The 19,981-nt window shown below is 40.1% G+C and overlaps 1 protein-coding gene across 9 annotated transcripts in view; it reads right to left on the minus strand.

The window, feature by feature from the left end:
• GARNL3 (GTPase activating Rap/RanGAP domain like 3) overlaps positions 1–19,594 on the minus strand; it is a 44,587-nt gene extending 24,993 nt beyond the window's left edge. For 4 of the 9 annotated variants that reach the window (XR_011338872.1, XR_011338873.1, XR_011338871.1 and 1 more), the window contains exons 1-12: positions 19,491–19,594; positions 11,739–11,808; positions 9,355–9,429; positions 8,004–8,103; positions 7,461–7,579; positions 6,606–6,670; positions 4,189–4,252; positions 3,918–3,944; positions 3,435–3,510; positions 2,780–2,878; positions 2,212–2,315; positions 950–1,058 (exon numbers count right to left, since the gene is read on the minus strand). Coding sequence is in view for 6 of the 9 variants with exons in the window: in XM_069873441.1 (XP_069729542.1) it covers positions 950–1,058; positions 2,212–2,315; positions 2,780–2,878; positions 3,435–3,510; positions 3,918–3,944; positions 4,189–4,252; positions 6,606–6,670; positions 7,461–7,579; positions 8,004–8,103; positions 9,355–9,429; positions 11,739–11,808; positions 19,491–19,564 (982 nt within the window). In the remaining 3 variants the exon portion in view is untranslated. Of the gene's footprint in view, positions 1–949; positions 1,059–2,211; positions 2,316–2,779; positions 2,879–3,434; positions 3,511–3,917; positions 4,253–6,605; positions 6,687–7,460; positions 7,886–8,003; positions 8,104–9,354; positions 9,430–11,738; positions 11,809–16,568; positions 16,625–19,490 lie in introns of those variants that run through there. The other 5 variants (XM_069873442.1, XM_069873443.1, XM_069873444.1 and 2 more) reach the window with 5 other exon arrangements.
• Between the last annotated feature and the right edge of the window lie 387 nt (positions 19,595–19,981).

The raw sequence follows: 19,981 nt of genomic DNA on the forward strand, positions 1-19,981 counted from the left end.
AGGTACAACAACTCGCTAAATATTTTTTATTAAGAATATTTAGGTTCCTTTCATATCTTAAATGGTTTGGGTTTTTTGCTTTTAAATTGTGGAATTCTTCTGGTTCCACTCACTTCTTCCATTTAGAGTGAGAGAGATTAATATTAAGGGCTTGAATCTAGACAGACCAGCCATGGGCAAAACTAGGAAGAAAGATCTAACAGTTAGTCACCCTGAGAATTAGGTTTAGAAATCCTTAAGCTTTGCTGTAATTTTTAAAAACTCAGCAACACAGCATGGATAGAAATAATAGTTTCCTTCTTTCCATCCATTTCTCTTCATGCCATTCCATGTAGCCTAAGAGATGCCAGATTACAGATGCCACTGACCACTAGTCTATACTAATCTCAAGTAACTGGCAGCTGGATTTAGGAACCATATGGCCTCCAAGAGTTTTCAGTCAAATGTCTGAAAAACACAGGCTGCAAAAAAATCAAAAGAACATGTGGTCTATGATGTGAAAGAATGGAGACACACTGATCCAAAACACATAAATACCTAAAATAAAGAGCATCTAAACATTAGAAGGCAGTATTTAGTAGCCAATGCCAAATTAATTCACATCACTAACAGAAATAATTTTATGAAGTTGTATTTTATGAAAAGGTATGAAATTTAATTCGCGAAGTGATCCAAATAAATGCCTTCAATATAAATACAACTTAAAATTCACAATCTTACTTTGACCTTATCTTCTAAGTGGTTCAACAAAAAGTTGTTTTATGAGACAGGCTTAAAGACTCCTAGTCAAGCAGTTGAAGGTTAAGAATGCAAGAATGCAACTGTCTTCCTAAAATAGTTTTCACTTCCATAAACAGCATGCAGGGGGGGTCCTAAGATAGAATGATAAGTAATACTGTTTTTTTTTTAAAAAAAGAAAAGCACTAAAAATGTAAGAAAAAAAAGATACGTGTAAAATGAGAGCGAATCATGGATGGCTTGAACACTGCAGAAGACTCTTCGCCTTCCTGAAATACGATAGTGACAATGTCATTTCCAATATGTCGCTTCCTTTCTACCTGGAGGGAAAAAGAAGGGGGGGAAGACAAAATGACTTGAAAGATGACATAAATAAGTACCTTAAGAATTCTGTGAAAGTAGAGTAAAACAATATTCCTAAACTGCAAAAAGGAAAATTACAGTAAATATGACTGAAGCTAATATAAAATTATTACTTAAGTAACAATAAGCAAGTAAACCTAGCAATGCCATGGAGCATACACAAGGCAGCTGCTAAAACAACAGCTACTGCATATTTTTAAATTAGCAAAGCACTCATAATTTCCATAATAGTCACATGCTGGGCATGGAACACCCAGCATTCCAAAAATGCAAATTCACCACTTGGAAAAAAAACAGTCATGTTGCATTTCTCTTTAAAAACAATAAATATCCTAATTGGCCTTTGCTTCTGCTGTGATCTGGTCATCAATCCAAGGCAAAAGTATGAGAAAACTGATGTGGAAATTAAAAGAAGGACAATATAATTATGTAATTGAATTATGTTATTATAATAATACATAAGATACAACAGTGAAGCAAGTAATTTGTGAGTAATTATAAGTAAATCATTGTGGATGTGTGTTGTATAGGTAAATGCATGTGCTTATAAAGTATTGTTTTCATCAGATAACACATAGGGAGGTTCAAGCAATGGATGACAGCACATTTGAACGAGCACCCAAGAACACACCTAGTCAATCCACAAGAAGGCAACAGCAGTGCCTTAGAGCAAACGCACAAAGCTTGCCATTAACATGCTCACAAGGGACTTTCAAGACAGATGAATTGCTACCTGTCCACAAGTTGTGAGTATTCTGACAATTCACAGGCAAGTCTAATTTCCAGATTTCCTAAATTCCTTGAGGTAATGAGAATTGCAGCAGTGAAACTCTATGTGTCATCTGAATAACAGAACACTCATTCACTTCTCAATGAATCCATTCTGACCTTCTTTGCAAGTGTCTTTTTAGACACCTTAACAGAGACATGCACAGCATGCAATTTTCAAGATTAGATATAATATTGAGGAAAAAAATTATAGCAAAATTCTGAAGACTTACATTTCTGAAGTATTAACAGGCAAGAAATTCTCTATTTTCTTTCAAAATTGTGGACTTTGTAATTTAATGAATTAAAAAAAAAATCAAAAAAAGGGAGAGAACTGTGTACCTGCTGCTTGTTCTCTCTAGAATATGGTAGCATGGTTGAAACGTGGAACATAATTTCATGCCCTTGAAAAACTGTATAGACAGAAGAGGTTCCTGTTGTATCATCTGCAAGGGAAGACAACATTTTCAGTAAGAATATGTTCGTTACATCTTTCAAAAATCAAGACATTTCAAGCCCTTCTACTACATCTTCTCTAGTAATCCATTTTTCTGATCCATTTCAATAAATGTTCATAATGCATGTTTTACGTAAGTCCAAACCTAAGTTTGCAACCTAATCTGCACATTCACACACTTAAAACCTATGATGTCCTTCACCTGGCCTCCTGAAATCGCACACAGTTCTTCAAGCCACGATGCCCTGTTATCATGAAGCAAGTAACAGGGCAGGTTATTCTTCTCCAATTCCAATATAAAATGGATCTGTTCACCTTGAACTTACAGGTCATATAAATATTTCTTTTCAACTCCATTCCATCAGTGTTTTAAGATAATCTGACTTTTTCCTGGTGAAGCAAACACATCTATATTGCAACCCCATCATTTCTTCGCTTCAGATGAGTTCTTACTTTTAGTGTCCAGTCCTCCTCTGTAGCCTGTCCAGCCTCTCAATGTAATTGTGTCACCCAAGAGATGCAAAAATCTTTCAAAGTTTTCACTTCCAGTTTCTACATATGGAAGGGAGAAACATTACAATAGAAAAGCACATGTAGTAACAGAATACCTGTGAAAAATAATCAAAACACAAGAACAGGTTCTGCTCCCAAGACAGGAGGACCACAAGTTTCAGCTGAATTATTTTCTCCTTGTGTCATCCAACCCTTCTACCTTCACAGAAACAGCATCCCAGCCTTGCAGCACAGGCATCACCACATGACATTAAACAGTGACCTCTTTTGTTAACTCCAAGACACTGTTCAAGCGCATAGAAGAACGTGACCATACTGCAAAAACCTAAGCGTGAAAGAATCTTATGTTGTATAGTTTATTTCTACAAAAGAAATTTCCATATCTTCCAAGTTGTAATAGTCGGTTTCCTACAGCAACCTATTATAGAAATAGAAGACTCTATCCTACCATTTTTCATGCAATACAAACATGAAAACCTAACAAAACTACCATTCATATAACCATCATCTCCCTTCTGGCTTCCACATGCAGAAACTACCTTAAGTTTTTTGATTTGGATGAATAAAAGAATTAAGAAAAAGGTGAAAAACTCACCATTGCTGAACATTTCATCATCTGTAAGCTGCCCATCCTTAGCATAAAGGACTCCAAATTTGAAATTCACAGATCCCTGAGAAACAGCCCCGAATATATAATAAATAGGCAATCAAACCAAAGTTTTAAAATGTCTCCTCTAAGAACTTTTTTATTTGTCCATTTGTATACATCCTATATATGAGACTATACATTTCATACCAACTCTGTTACATGCTCATGTAGTGGGCACTTAATAATTTACCTTTGCTAATAGATTATGAATTTTATGGAAGATTAAGCTAGTGATCTATTAATATGATACATTAAGTTGGTGCTTAACATTATTTTTGTTCTCACGTGTTGCAAAGAAATACCATATTTTTTGTTGCAATAAGCAATTGATTTCGAAGTTGTCACAAGCACCTCGGTGCTAATATTTAAAATACAAAGCTGTGTTCATTAAACAGGTCTGCGAGCTAGGAGCGGTAAGTTTACATTTACCTCTTGCTCTTCAAGAACCAGCAAGTCCTGTAAACAAAACAATATTTTTAGCACACTGATATTAAAGATAACACAAATAAAACTGTAACATCCTTGTATATTTAAGTTTTGTTTGGAAGTGGCCACTTCAACTAATAATGACAATTTAGTCTGTAGTATCATATAATCCTGCTCATCATTATTATCCTGCTACTGACAGAAACTAGTAACACTTATATTTAATTACTTATTTTTCAAGATAAACAACCAAACAGAAGAAGTCAACTCCTACCTTTTGTATCTCAGGATGAAAAATTTCTCTTGGGCTCTTCTCAAATTTGTCAAGACTCATAGCACTGAAATGCAAATTAAATACTGCTTTATAGAACATATACATTTCAACACTAAACCACTAACTGGTTGCAGTTAAAACTGGCTACAAAATGTTTTATTCAAAAAGCCTCTTACATGAAATGTTTTGTGGAATAGCCATTTCTTTTACACAATATGAACCTCCAAGATCTCTTTAACTTATTTTTTATTTTAAAAACATAACTTAGTAAGACCCCACATAGAGATCAGGTTTAAATTTACTCAATTTACCTATTAAGCGCAGAGCTTTACTTCATCACTCTTCACTTGGCTTCATAAATAGTTTTTGTGAGTATTTTAGGAGGCCTCAATAGTATATTCTACTTTGTAAGCCTTTCTTCTCTCTCTTCTAAAATAATTCAAGGCAAATTCAGTGCAAATGAAAAATGAAGAGCTCAGCATCAAATTCACATGCAAAAGATCCAGGAACAGAAAAAAGTATGTAAATAAGAAGCAAGATCAACTGCCTCAATAAACAGTAATATCTGATTTATAGCATTTTTCCTAACTTGTGCTTCTGCATTTACTGTTGGTTTTGCCCATTATTTTTTTTCCTGCAGCACTGATTTATAGAACTGCGCAGTGTGCCATGGAACGCTCAATGAAGTCTGTCTGGGGCATAGTGAACTAACAGGGAGGTAAAATGTGATGCACCTTTCCATCAATGCCTATGCTAGATCACAATGCTGACAGGAGTTTACTTCCTTTTCAAAGGGATTTAAATGTTCCAATTGATTTAGAAACAACAGGTTTATTAATGTAACCAAATTTCTTTGAGATAGTCTGTACTTAGATTCACTCTGGCTGTGAACAGGGTGAAATATCAAAGAAGCATCAATCAGGCCTGAGGGAAGGCTCAAGAACTGTACAAAATAAAGAACAGTCAGGGAAGAGATTTTAGTCCTAGTCCAAGTGGGCAAAAGGAGATGGCATCTATCCAGCTGATAGCAGGTGGCATAGACCCTGGCAGAAGTGGGAAAAAAAGTCTGAAACAAGCCTGCATTTTTCTCCATGAAATACTGGAGCATCACAGGATGGAATATGAGGGAATATGAGGGTCCAGCAAAAGAGTTAGAACTCCAGCTGAAAGAAGACAAAGTTTCAGCACTCTGGGATGCCTGATCAAAAATGTTTATGTGGGTGAGAGCGGAGAGCGCGGCTGGGTTAGAAACAGATGTTAGGAAGAACTATTTCAGCAACTGGTACTTAGCTCATCTCAATGACGAAAATGGAAGAGATGTGAAATGTTCTCAACTCACCACCTTGACACTCCAAACCAGAGCCACAGCCCAGGAAATCAGAACTAAAAAGTGACATTCAATGGCTGATAGCCTCCCTGGCAAACTCAGTGGTCTGGGACCTCTCAAATATCATGTGCAGTTGTAGGAAAATCCCGATCCGGTGGTACTGACTCACATCACAACACATGCTTTGTTCCCAGAATTTCCTTCTCACATCAGCACCAGAAGTGCTATCCAGTGGGCTGGCTTCAAGCAAGCAAGAGACATTTGCTCATACTCTATACAGATCAAAGGTTTTGAAGACCTGCAGACCGCCCATTTATCGAGGACACACTACCTGTTCAGTAAATGAAGGCACTTTTAACAGGTTTCTAAAGGAGGGAATCCTTACAGAAGACTCACTTAAAGATATTGGCAGTGATGGAATTGAGAAAACACACCACATGATTACATTGTAATAACTGTAGATTAAATTTAAGTGAACATTTGCAAACAGGTGCTCTGACATTTCAGCTGATCATAACACTGAAAAAAATATAACAGAAACGGTGTTGGGCTTGCTCACTTTATAAAAGAGACAGAACAAGCCCATACAGACTCTGTCTGGGGGAAAGCATTTCTTGGCTTCACGGACAGTGTGTATAAAACCACATCCATAGTGAGACTTGCATGGAGACCACCAATGGAAGAAATAATTCTTGGCTTCCTCCCGTTTGCTTGCTCCTGCAAAGGCCACATAATAACCACCTCTCTAGTAAAAACCTGCCATTCCTTAAGTCTGTTCATTATCTATCCTTAAAAGATACTTCTTCTCAATCACTGCAGTTCTACTTAGCACCTGTTATCCAATTAACTTGAAAACAGCCCCTCTGCTGATGAAAAAGTGCTAAGAATTTCTCTCCATTTTAAGTTGTCACTTTGTCTATTCCAGAAAAGGCTTTAGAAACCTTTTGCTGCCTTTAATAATTAAGATTTGTAAACGTGATTTTACTGTTTTTATAGATTTATCATGAAAACCGTAAAACACAAGCTCTGCATTACAGGAAAAGACATACAGACAAATATCTTAAATGATAACTTATTTGTAAATACATACCTTAATATAGATTTCACTGATAATGTTTTTGTGGGGCTGTAAGGGAGACATATTTTCTGAGTACCCTATAAAGAAAAGAAGCTAGGAGATATTACAAGACATACTGACTTTTCCTGTATATTCAGATAGGAATATTAATAAAAGTGATTAGGTAAATTAAAAGAAAAAAAAAAGATCGAAACCGCACTACCTTGCTACCATTACTTAGCCGTATTTACTACTGGTTTGGGACAAAAAGGAAAAGATGAAAAACTGAATGCGGAAAGTCATGGATGGTGCAAAGCTATATTTTACTTAGTTTTGACAGTCTTGGAATGTGGCATGAGCACTGCCGTAACTAGCAGACATTACAAATTATTTTGCGTTTTGTCTTTTTTTTTGTTTGTTTTAAAGTAAACTACATGCATACAGGAGAGTTTTAAATCAATTGCTTTGATAAAATGTTCTAAGGAACATTAAGTGAAAAAAATCCATTAAATAATATTAGTGAAATCAGTATCACACCTCCCTATTTTCTTAACATTGCATAAGAAAATCCTAAAAACTGTATGAAGGGCATTGCCCAGGACATAAGAAAGAACAATTTAGGTGTCATTTCTAAAAACAACACAGAACGTTACAGAAGAACAATCAAAAAATATCTGGCATCACAGATTTCTGTCAGAAACTTTAGTGTAACGTTACCTACAAAGATAGTTTTATCTACTGTCCTAGAATGATATGTTCTTATTGTATAGAATGAAAAATATGTATTAACTACTGATTCTGAGGAAAGCAAAGAAGTATGTAATAAACATATCCAAAACAAATAAGGAAAAAAAAAATCAGAGCAGCAGTTAAATATTTGTTTCTTACTGTTTTTCTCCAAAGTATTGAATGGTATTGAGGAATGCGCTGATTATTCTGGTCAGACAATACAACAGACAGAAAGAAAGGGTTCTTCTCTGCATCTGTACCTATATAATTTTGATGAACTGTTAGGGAAAACCAAGAAGCATTGTCAATCGTAAAGACAACACACACATCCACCTTCATGCATGCACATAGATGTGTGTATAAATGTGTAAATACATGCATTCGTATGTAAAAACCCACACTTATCTACCTAAGTAGCTAAGTATTTATATGCAGGTGTGTACAAAAACCAAGAGACAGGTACAGCTTTCAAGTCAAGAAGGGTTTCAAAATATCTCTTTTTGATAGAAGGGGTTCTGCCCCTTACAGAAACCCATCCTCTGTCTTCAGATTAAAAATATCCGAAACAATAACTTTTTTACTTTACAGAACAGAAAACGTATTAGTACTAAATTGGTACCACATCTTTTAAATCATACAGTTCAAAGCTACATTGCATTTTCATTGACCAAAACTTCAATCCATTTGCAAAAAGATAATTACCTTTCCCTAAAAAATATTTGAAATACCATCTTGTATGATACTCTGGGTTCTCTAAATGCACATCTGTTCTGTGCCATGTACCTGGAGTGTAGTCTGAATTCTGAAACAGAATTAGGAGACTGTTAGATCAAATGTTGAGTGAAAAAAAAAGGAGGACATTATATAGGCAAAAGCCAATCAAGAGTGGCTGACTCACCAGAAGAGTTTTGGCTGTACACCATTTTTTAAAATGCTAAGAATTACTCTGAAGTCAACTGCTGCAAAGCTGGAATTAAAATTTCTCCCTTTCCTCCATTTTTTTTTTCCCCTCTTTTCTTTCTACGTAACTACAGTCTATTCGTGTTGTATGACCGTCACAGGTAATAGCTCAGTACTCCGAAGAAGACTGATGTGGAACGTGGATTCAGTGTGGAATTTGCAGCCCAGTGTTTTAAAAGTGAAAAATAAATAAATTAATAAACTGAATTCTGTCTCCAGGTTTCATTTTCTCAGTTCTTCCCAAAATAATCCTCAAGGACTCCTCACTAGACCAGACGATGCACTAAAGTTCTTCAGTGTTGTTTCTGGACTGGCCAGTTAAGGTAAATTCTGACAGAGAATCAATGTGGAATAGTTAAACTGCTTTAAACTCGAAATTCAGTGCTGATGAAATCAGATGATCAGAAACAGTTTGCTGTTAATATTAGCTCAATACAAGCTTTCCAAGACCTTACATATATTTCAAGAATACAAGGCCTTCTATCTTTCAATATCAAGATGATATTTACAGCTGAAAACGTCGTGCAAAGGAAAATAAAAAGTGAAGATAAGTAGAAACCTAAGCATGTTTGCAGGGACATGAGCTTAATAGCACAGGAATCTGGAGGGAATGACTTGTGCTCTGCTCAGTTTCTTTATCTCTTATTTAAAGAAAAGCACAGCTGCCAAAGGACAGGGGAAGGGAGGGGGCAATGAAGCTATAACCTCATCACACCGACGAATAAACTTAAAAGCACAAAAGTCAGCTTAAAGATAATAGCATCACAAGGACACCAATACAGACTAATGAACTAGAGACTGCAAAGTGTTATTCAAAGGATATGACAGTATTTTTCTTCTAATATGAACAGGTGAGCAAAATGTTATCAAAACTGAACAGGTGAGCAAAATGTTATCAAAACTAAGTGAAATACAACCTTTTTCCTTAAAAAATTAAACTGTCAAGATTGCATGCCACAATCTCCTCTTAGATTCTTACACTCTCATATTATTTAGTATTTTTCAAGTTATTTTCCTTAGCAATTGACTGTTAATATATCTTTTAGTGGTAAAGCTGTTTTTAAGCTTTCTATGAGTATCTTCAGCCCCTTACCTCACCAGAGGAGCCATTTTCCACACGGAATCGTCCAGCTCTTTGAATGGCTCCATCGGCATCACTAGATATAAGCTGTAAGAAAGTTTTAAGATAGAGGTTCTAGTTCCAAAAATAGCCATATGATCAGCAACCAAAGTTTACTACGATTTCTTATTCTCCCAGGCACCATATGACTACCCAAAGACAACAGATCAGCATGGCTATTACAAATATGACTACAAATTTTGAATCACTCATTATAACTCTAAGGAGGCACGAGCAGAAAAAGCTGTTCACTCTTTTGGTAGATCCCAGTACTAATAAGATTGTCCTGGCTCAGGTTTTGGCTGCACCAACACACAGAATGCCTACAGAATGACTTGTCTGCTTTCCAGAAATTGATCTTGAAGCTCTCTCCTTTCAAAAGTACAGGTCTTACAGACGTGATGACTCTTAATATCTCAACCTTGCTAAACCTAAAGCTCCACTTGCTGGCAGTATTACCAAGACTAGCAGTCTTTTTACTGCATTTTATTTATTGATGTTTTTGGGAGAGGGAAAGCAGCAAGAATCTCCAAACACAACACTCAATGATGATACCAAACAACATAAGGTACAAGAGACGTACTGGTCCGCTTCCAGCATTAACATCAGAAAACACAGCTTGTTACCAGCTGAAGACTTCACTAGTTCCATAAACACTTCAGAAAGACTACCTGGTCTTATTTTAAGGGAATCTAGGGATTCCCAGAACACTGAAACTTTCTTTGTTGTTAAAAAAATCTCTTGAGAAGTCAGTAAAACATGAGGATAACATGACAATTCTGACGTGCTCAGCAACACTGCTTAGGATGCCTTCAAGAGAAGAGAAGGACAATGCTGTCAATGATACTGCATGTTACTCCTCCGAAAACTGTAAAAAATGAGATTGTCACATATCAAATAAAACTTCTCAAATAAGATCTGAACAACAACAAAGCAACAGTATATCATTCTTGCTTCCCTCTAGCAATTCATGTTATTCTAGATAATACTTTTTCCCTTTACCTGGTTATCACAACATTGTGAAATTCTCCTTGCTCCTTGCTTTGAAGTGATCTGAGGCTATGTCAGGAGTAAACTAACATGGAAAAACTCCAACACATCCTAGCGCCTTGAGTAAAGTGCAGGGAAAACTACATGGACAACTGGTCATATTTAATCCGTGGGAACAACATAGGAAAAAATGTTTAGGGCAGAGAAATAATTGTGTTGTAATAAACAGAAGTTGGAAATAATTGAGCAATCGAGATGCTGCTATGGAAAACATGAAGCAAGAAAGGTCCAATGTCGAAATGCTTAGAAACTGGAAAGGGCAACGGGCATCTTTATATATTTGTACTCCAAAACACAGAAATACATACTTTCATAAAATATCGGCAGAATTTTAAGAAAAGCAACCAAAAGACATGACTACTTATGTGAGTTTTTGTGAATTTATAATTACCAATAAATTTTTCTTTTCCAGCAAAAGAATCTAAGTACTAGTAATGAAAGACTCTCTTAGCAGAAAGCAGTTCACTTGGGTTTTTTTATTAAAACACCACATCTAATATATGGAATGTATGGAAATAAGAGAGCTAGGTGCTCTTGCAACACAGCTTCCAGCAACTAAGCCACTAATTTACACCCAATTTACATACATATTGATAAATATACTATCCAAAAACTTTAAACTACAACTAAAGCTAGTAGGAAATTAGAGATTTCTTCCTTCAATAAAGGCACTGGAGTTTGGTTTCTCTACCCCTCCCCACTTATGTTTTCTCATAATAAGTTTATGTAATTTCATTACGGCCTTGTATACAGACTGTCACTATTTTAACTGCTGACGTACCACTATTTTCACAGCAGAGAAGAAATGTATATATAAAAAAAATTAAGTGCCAATTTAATTTGAAGAAAATATATAATAACTGGCAGATTTTAGGGAACAGTCTTCAATATCCTTATTCTGACTAGTTCTTTTTATTTCAAACCCTCTTCCACTACTCTGAGGCATGTACACGACATGAGTAAGCACACAGTTTTTAACTCACATAATTGCAAGTACTTAATCAAACACTACCCTAATATTTTGCAATCTTCAGCTTATAAGGGGAAAAAAAGGCTAAATTTGCACCTGGAAGTAAGAAAGATATTTATATAACACTTTATGTTCCTTTATGACTAAATAGTCATAAATAAGGTAGTAAAAACACAGGTTTAATAATGTCTATTCTGAAGCTTCTTTTTATTACTGTATAACTTTCAAGTCTGGTTTAGAAAGCACACCTTCCAAATTATATCCAGTTTTTTATCTGGAAATGAAAAGGATTTGAGCTTTGCATTATAAAATCAAAGGACAGGCTATGTAAACTTACAAGCTCCACAGATCCGTAATGCTTTCTGCTAAACTCTCCACGTCTGCAACCCAGATCTTCAGAGACAGAGCTGGAACAGAAATGCTTCATCAGTGTACACAAGTCAACTAGCCTTCGATTTCCTGCACTGTTATATCCTGCCATTAACCAACAGCATTCCCACTGAACAAGGTTTGCAGTGCATAAACTCATTACTGCAGGGAACACGCCTTACAATGTGCACAATCTGTAGCAGCCATTGCAGTCTGGCTTTCATATTACCCCCTAAGGAAAAGAAATAGCCGTGTTCTGACTGGAAGCAAAAGCTATGATTAAACTAAATATTTAGTCACGATGTGATCAGGGTTCCAAAGCAGATGGTTACTTACAACTATGTTTGAAAACTGCATTTAATCCAAGGGAAGAAAAACCTGCAGTAAAATTAATTACTTGAACAGGACAACTGCACTATACTCAATAAGCTCATGCTTAGTTTGTCACACTACTGTTGGGGGGTTTTTGTTGGGTTTGGTTTTTTTTTCAGAAACTGAACAATTACTTTAGTTCAAAAGCATAAATAAAGAACTGCATGTCACAGCTTTCCCCCCACCAACCTTGGCAAAGCAAGCAAAAGTAATCCTAGAATGCAAAGTTCAAAATCTACATGCATTATCACATAATCTCACACCATGTCACATTAAGCACATCACTACGTGCTTCATGAGCTCAAAACATAAAGCAAACAACTCCTCTCACTATAAGCACTAAGCCTCCTGCCTTTGCTATGGGGAAAAATAAATACAAGCTAAATAAAGATCTAGAGGCAAATTTAAAATATAACTTGATAATCCATTCTGTACCAGCACTAGCAGCTCAACTCCCTCCATCACATTCCAAAAATTTTCTATTATTTTTTACTCTTACAGAAAGATCAGGTAATCATGGTAGGGCTAGCATTTTCTTTGTGTGCTACTTTTGTTCTACAAAATTCATTTTTATGGCTAGGTGTTTTAGTTGCCTTAGAAACCACCATAAAAGTAAATCTAATCAATGAACACTTGTCACAGTGGTACTGGTGGCTGAATCATAGAATCATAGAATAACCAGGTTGGAAGAGACCCACCGGAACATCGAGTCTAACCTTTCCTACCAAACACTAACCCATGCCCCTTAGCACCTCGCCCATCCGTGCCTTAAACACCTCCAGGGAAGGTGAATCAACCCCCTCCCTGAGCAGCCTGTTCCAGTGCCCATTGACCCTTTCTGTGAAAAATTTTTTCCTAATGTCCAGCCTAAATCTCCCCTGGCGGAGCTTGAGGCCATTCCCTCTTGTCCTGTCCTCTGTCAACTGGGAGAAGAAGCCAGCTCCCTGCTCTCTACAATCTCCTTTCAGGTAGTGGTAGAGAGCAATAAGGTCTCCCCTCAGCCTCCTCTTCTCCAGGCTAAACTACCCCAGCTCTCTCAGCCGTTCCTCATAAGGCCTGTTCTCCAGCCCCTTCACCAGCTTCGTTGCTCTTCTCTGGACTCGCTCCAGAGCCTCAACACCTTTCTTGTGGTGAGGGGCCCAGAACTGAACACAGGATTCAAGGAGTGGTCTCACCAGTGCCCAGTACAGAGGAAGAATAACCTCCCTGGACCTGCTGGTCATGCCGTTTCTGATACCAGCCAAGATGTCATTGGCCTTCTTGGCCACCTGGGCCACTGCTGGCTCATGTTCAGTCGGCTGTCAATCAACACCCCCAGGTCTCTCTCCTCCAGGCAGCTTTCTAGACAGACTTCACCTAGTCTGTAGCACTGCATAGGGTTGTTGTGCCCCAAGTGCAGGACCCGGCATTTGGCCTTGTTAAACCTCATGCCATTGGACTCAGCCTGTTCAGATCCCTTTGCAAAGCCTCCCGACCCTCCAGCAGATCAACACTTCCACCCAGCTTAGTGTCATCTGCAAACTTGCTAAGGGTGCACTCAATGCCTTCATCCAGATCATTGATAAAGACATTGAACAGGGCTGGACCCAGCACTGAGCCCTTGGGAACTCCACTTGTCACTGGCCTCCAGCTGGATTTCACACCATTTACCACCACTCTCTGGGCCTGGCCATCCAACCAGTTTTCCACCCAGGAGAGTGTGCGCCTCTCCAGGCCAGAGGCTGACAGTTTCTCAAGCAGAACGCTGTGAGAAACTGTGTCAAAGGCTTTGCTGAAGTCCAGGAAGATCCATCCACAGCCTTTCCCTCATCCAGCAGCCGAGTCACTTTGTCACAAGGCGATCGGGTTAGTTTGGCAAGACCTGCCTTTTGTGAACCCCTGTTGAGTGGGCCTGATCACCCAGTTCTCTTGCATGTGCTTCATGATAGCACTCAAGATCACCTGTTCCATGACTTTCCCTGGCACTGAGGTCAGACTGACAGGCCTGTAGTTCCCTGGGTCCTCCCTGCGACCCTTCTTGTAGATGGGCACAACATCAGCCAGCCTCCAGCCCAGTGGAACTTCCCTAGTCTTCCAGGACTGTTGGAAGATGATGGAAAGGGGTTTGGCCAGCACATCCGCCAGCTCCTTCAATATCCTTGGATGAATCCCATCCGGCACCATAGACCTGTGGGTGTCTAGTAGGGCTAGCAAGGCTCTGACCACCTCCTCTTGGATCATGGGAGCTTGGGAGAATGTTACGGAAACAGCAGTTAAGAGAGATTTTGCTGTTGCTGAGCTCTTAAATTCTGTCATGCTCAAACAGAAATATATGCAGGATGATAATTCAAGGAGTGGGTAAATATATTAAAAAAAAAATCCATCAACTGTCACTAGCACAATAAATCTTTTAAAGTGTTGGGAAAGCCAGGCCACTATTTTGTGTGTCTGACATCTGGCCAAACCCAAACACAAACATAATAAAATTATAAAGTTACAAGAAAGAGTATCTGGCTTACTGTGCTTTGAACTGGAAGTCTGGATAATTTGCAGACACCTTCATCTGTCATGTAATAGCTCCACAAAACAGGAAAAAGAACAGGCTGAGGTTCAGAAAACAGAATTACTTTCTGCCTTGTGGCACTGCTAACCTCAAAATGCATGAAACTAGAGGAAAATGCAATCACATGCATCACCTGCATGATAAACCAGAGGAGTTATGAAGGCATTTTATAATTACCTGCATATACACAAACTAGGTCAAATACCTTTATCTGGTGATATTTCAGCAGAGTAAAAATCAAACTATATCACAAAAAGTATGCTGACATCCAAACAATGCTGCTGAGACAAAGTCAGTAGCTAACAAACAACTTTAGAAAATACAAAAAAAGCATTCAACATCAAACACTGCATAACAAATATATATGTAGGTATTGAACACATGAAGGTACTACTGTAACAAAATGTATGTTATTGAGTTAAAGGAGAGTATGACATGAAAACAATTAATTTAGAAATACAAAAAGTCAAAGTGCATATTAAGATATATGTCTGGCAGCACAGGTAAAGAACCTGGAAAGTAACATCCAAAACATGGTGGCAGAATTAAGAGCAGGTCTATTCTTAATTAAGATACATTCCAGCAATGACTACTGCAGGAACATTTCCCAGCCACAGTTTCACAACAAAACAAAAGACAAAGTACAGTGCCAAGTTAAGTCTGGGTTCTACCATACAAATAGGCTTTTTTCCTCAACACAGAAAAGACGATTGTCCTCCACGCTCTATCAGGTGTATTCAACACTGCTTCTAGCAAAGTTCCAGAGGCCAATTAGCCCCAAAAATATTCCCCCATAAAGACTCCATAATATCCATGAGAGAGAGGATGTTGGAGTAGACCATCTGATCAACAAACACAGTTTATCATACTTGTCTTATAAGCAGAATCTCATACCAACATAGATGCTACACAGGAAATCTTGTCAAAGTGAAGCATCTCAGCCTCAAGTTATGCATAGGTAGGCTTTACACACATACATCATCATACATACATCATACATCATTCCTATCATTTGACAGGAATGGTTGGACTCGATGATCCGGTGGGTCTCTTCCAACCTGGTTATTCTACGATTCTATGATTCTATCCTATTTGCATAACTGCACATATTCCCCAATGAATTCCAGCCTGCATACCTCTTTGGCTCTCCATTCCTGGTAATGATCAAGATTTTTACTCATCAACTCTCTGACATATCACATCGACTAATATAAAAAATAGGCTTGGTTAGCATCAGCTTTTTTTTTTACGAATCCTCTTCACTAAATTACATCTTTCCTCTGTCCTGACTTAATCTACATCAGAAAACCAACTGTTACTCTAGCTATGCCAATTTCAAAATACTTTTCATCCTATTAAGATGAACTTCTAGCACTGAAATACTTAGGACAGCTTACCAGTGGCTCAAACCACTTTGATGTCATAAATTTAGAATTCACTAATGTTGCAGTGTTTTACTACAGAAGAGCCTTTATTCACATGAAAAAGCCCCACCTCGTACGCATTTGTACGGCACCCAGGGTACTCTCCCTATTCTGTTCCTTTGGGAACACGGGTGCCGTATAAACGCACAGCGACGAGGAAGAGGAGAGACGGCCAGCTTACTCCCACTGCAACAGCAGCTCCTACAAACTCTAACAGTCCCGAAAGACGAACAACGCAGCAGCTTTAAGCACGCGGGCTAGGCTAAGCTCCGGGGAGCGTTGTGAGGACCAAAGGGCCACAGCCCCTCTCCCATTCGGCGGCGGGGCGCGTCCTCAGCGCGCCTGACCCTGCCCGTCCCCGCGTCCGCCCGCACTGAAGCGGCGGCTCCGGCCCCGGCCCGGCCCGGCCCCGCGGCAGTCGCTTCCCCAGCTCCGCCACCCGCCTCCCCGGCGCCGGTACCGCTGCGTGAGGCCGAGGAACCGGGAGGAGGCCGCCTCCGCGCCGCTCGGCTCCATGCGGGCGGGCGCCGGGCGCTGCCGTTCTGGGCTGCGGGCGCGGGCAGAGCCGCCGCGGCGCCGGCCCGGGGAGGCGGGCGGGGTCACGGGCGGCAGAGCCGCCTCGGCTTCAGCTGCCAGTACTGCTGGTTCTGTGTCGAGTTCCGTACGTCCCCCAACACGGAAAAAACCCCACGTGATATATAAAAATTGACTTTGTAAGCATGTGTACTGAGAAACAGAGAGACTGCTTAAAAAAAGGGGACAGATAACAAAGCCCCCAGCCCGTAAATTATAAAGAAGAAAGTCCAAGAAATAGGATTATGGTAATATTTAAAAAAAGAAGTTATTCACTGGAAAAGATACAGGAAGGTAATAAGCCTGAAGGTTCATCAAAATGAGCCTCTGCTTTCTTTGATTTCCAGAATTACATCTCCCTTAACCTACTTCCACCTTTAAAATGGCATGGGTCATTCAAGTCCATTTTTGTGTGGATTACATAAAGACCAATGAAGAGCTCAATTCATCAGACTTGCGATACCTGTACTGTCAGCTATTTTAAACAGGACTATTCTCACTTTTACTAAGGCATCGTAAAACAAGTTTACTTTCCAACAGACTTCAGGAAGATGACAAATAACTTCAGCACCTTGCAGACAAGGAATATACTTCAAAACCAGCAGGAATACAGGTGCCTATTTCAGCCTGACAAGTAACACTACAATTAAGATTTCCAAATCGATCAAACCATTTTCTCAGCTTTCCCAAAAAACTCACTTCTAATGACATTTCAAAGGATGAATTTTACCTTTACAGAAAAAAAATACTTTCTAACTCTCCACTAGTGGTGTTCTCTCATGTTCCTCTGAAGCATAGTACATAGTACTTACATAACATACTGATCCCAAAAGAGAAGGCATGTTTGATTTCCTTTTACTAGAGGAAATCAAAACCACTCTTTTTTTTTTTGCAACTGGATAGCTACAAAAAAAAAAAAGAAAAAAAAGACAAAAAAAAGACAAGTCTAGAAGCAAAGCTCTCTAAAGCAGTGTAAGCCACAAAAATTGAAGTTTTTTATTTTTTTTAAATGTTTACAAAAGAGGTAACCAGGTCATGAAAACCTATGGCATATACAGGACTAGAGTAAGATAGCTCAAATTTTATTTATGTACGTAGCCAGTTAGGGACTTAGGCAGAATTCAGACCACACATCTTGACCAGAAGGTCTTTATTACTTTGCATCCAGACACAAACATTTCTACCCCACAGCCACACTTCACTCACCACTACTAATTCCAAGCTTTCCCTTCGCACTGTGCATTCAGTGGACCTGTGTGGACCTGAAATGGCACGGGCTGGGCACTGCTCTGCAAGTTTGAGATTCTAGACTCAGTGTAGCATACTCTCCATCTCTGAATGCTTTCCATAATTATGACCAAAGTCCAGCCTGCTTGTAAACTGATCATACAGAATGAGAGACAAAGTACTTAATTTAAGCTCTTAAACTAGGTATGTATATATACACACACATATGTATTTGCTTGGTGAAAAAAATGGGCAAAGATCTTAAAATTTAAAACAATCAGTGCAGAGGAAGTAGGAAGATGGTTTATGTTTAGCAAAAGATATTTCCAGTAAACACTACAGCAGTAGCAACGCAAGGGACTCAGAAGGAGCAGACCCTCAGCTGCTTGTTACTATCTTTCTGTGCACTGATCATTTAATGGATCGTAAAGGTATAACATAATTTCAGCCACCTGCAGAGAGTTTTCTGTGGAAAGTACACCTATTTACTAAGCTTGCAAGTAGGGTAAATGAGTCAGCTCCAAGACAGCCAAGCAGGTAGGTCAGATTTGCTGTGGAATGCTGTTCTCAAGTCAGGATGCCACACCAGAATTACTTCATCCATAGTATGGGACTGAAATAGTGGGTTTGCATGGTGACTTGCCTGTCAAATAAAAAGCGATGGAATTCAAGATGCAACATTGTACCGAACACTGGGAAAAGCCAACCACCACAGTTTGTGCACAGATGAAATACTAAACCAAAAATTTTACTTAGAAGAAACTAGAAGCACCACAACTGCATCCTCTGAAGTGTAGTCAGCATCCCATTTGACACCAAGCAGACAGGCAGAATGTCAAGTGTGCAGTGAAGAACTCAAGGAGATGTTCTTGCAATGATACAGCTGATGCAAAGGGGGGTGAAAATCAAAATAAAATCCAGTAAAGCAAATAAATCATAAACCAAAACTCCTACAACCAAAGATAACTCCCACAAGGGGATAAAACTTCAATGAATATTTCTAAGAAGGTGAATGCACCAAACACGTGCATTAATTCATGGAGAAAAAAACATGTCCACTAAACCCTGTATCTTCTGTGGGGAGGCGGGGAGAAGTGTATTAAATACCTAGAACTAAATACTTCATCTTCTAAAAATGCCTTGGAAACTTCACAAGATTGCCTACTTCTAGCTGGTTTTGCAGGTAATTGGTTGAGCCAGCCTGATCTCAGTCACTAAAATACCTCTGTGAAGCAGTGGATTGAGGAAAAAAATCATTTTTTTAAGAAAACAACAGAACGACTTGCTTAAAAAAAAATCTCAAACGTCCCAACCGTAACAACTCATACGTGCAGTTCCTAGCAGTTTTGAGTGATTTTTAAGCCGAAGGACCGTAATTTCTTTTCCTTCGGCCAGGCTTCCCCGCGTCTCCCAGAACACACGCGCACTCCCACAGCCTCCGGGCCGTCCCCCTCTCCCGGCGCCTCTCCCGGCGCCCCGGCCGGCCGCAGGGGCCGCCTCCCGCCCGCCGCGCCGCCCCGCGCAGCCGCCGCCGCCCGCCCCGCCCCGCTGCCCGCGGCCGCCCCCGAGCCGGGGTAGTTACCAGAGCGCTCGCAGAGGCGCCGGGCACCAGCAGCAGGTGCTGGGGAAGCTGCCCGGCGCCCCCGAGAAGGGCATTGGGGCGCCGCTCGCTCCTGCCGTGCCGGCGCTCGCCCCGGCCCGGGGGCAGGCGACTCGCAGGGGGCAGGCGGCTCGCAGGGTCCTAGCGCGCAGCCGCGCCAGGGCGGCTCGGCGGAGGGGCGGAGGTCCCGCGAACGTCCCGCTGCGCTCGGGCCGCGTCCGCGGGCCCGGCAGCGGGAGAGGCCGGGTGGGGCCTGGGGACCCCGTGCCGGCACGGGAGCGGAGGGGGGCCATGGCGGGAGGCGCGACTCCGTCCGCCGGCACGGCCCCCAGTGGGGCAGCGCCGCCCGCCCCCTCGCCCCAGCGGAGCCCTCTCCTCGGGGGCCGCGCGCGAGAACGTCTTTTCTTCGAGTTCTGTGTCTTTTCTTGGGTTGAATAAAAAGGGGGCGGGGGATCTGGGCGGTTGATGATGCG

Source organism: Phaenicophaeus curvirostris, chromosome 20, assembly GCF_032191515.1.
Source record: "Phaenicophaeus curvirostris isolate KB17595 chromosome 20, BPBGC_Pcur_1.0, whole genome shotgun sequence".
NCBI lineage: Eukaryota > Metazoa > Chordata > Aves > Cuculiformes > Cuculidae > Phaenicophaeus > Phaenicophaeus curvirostris.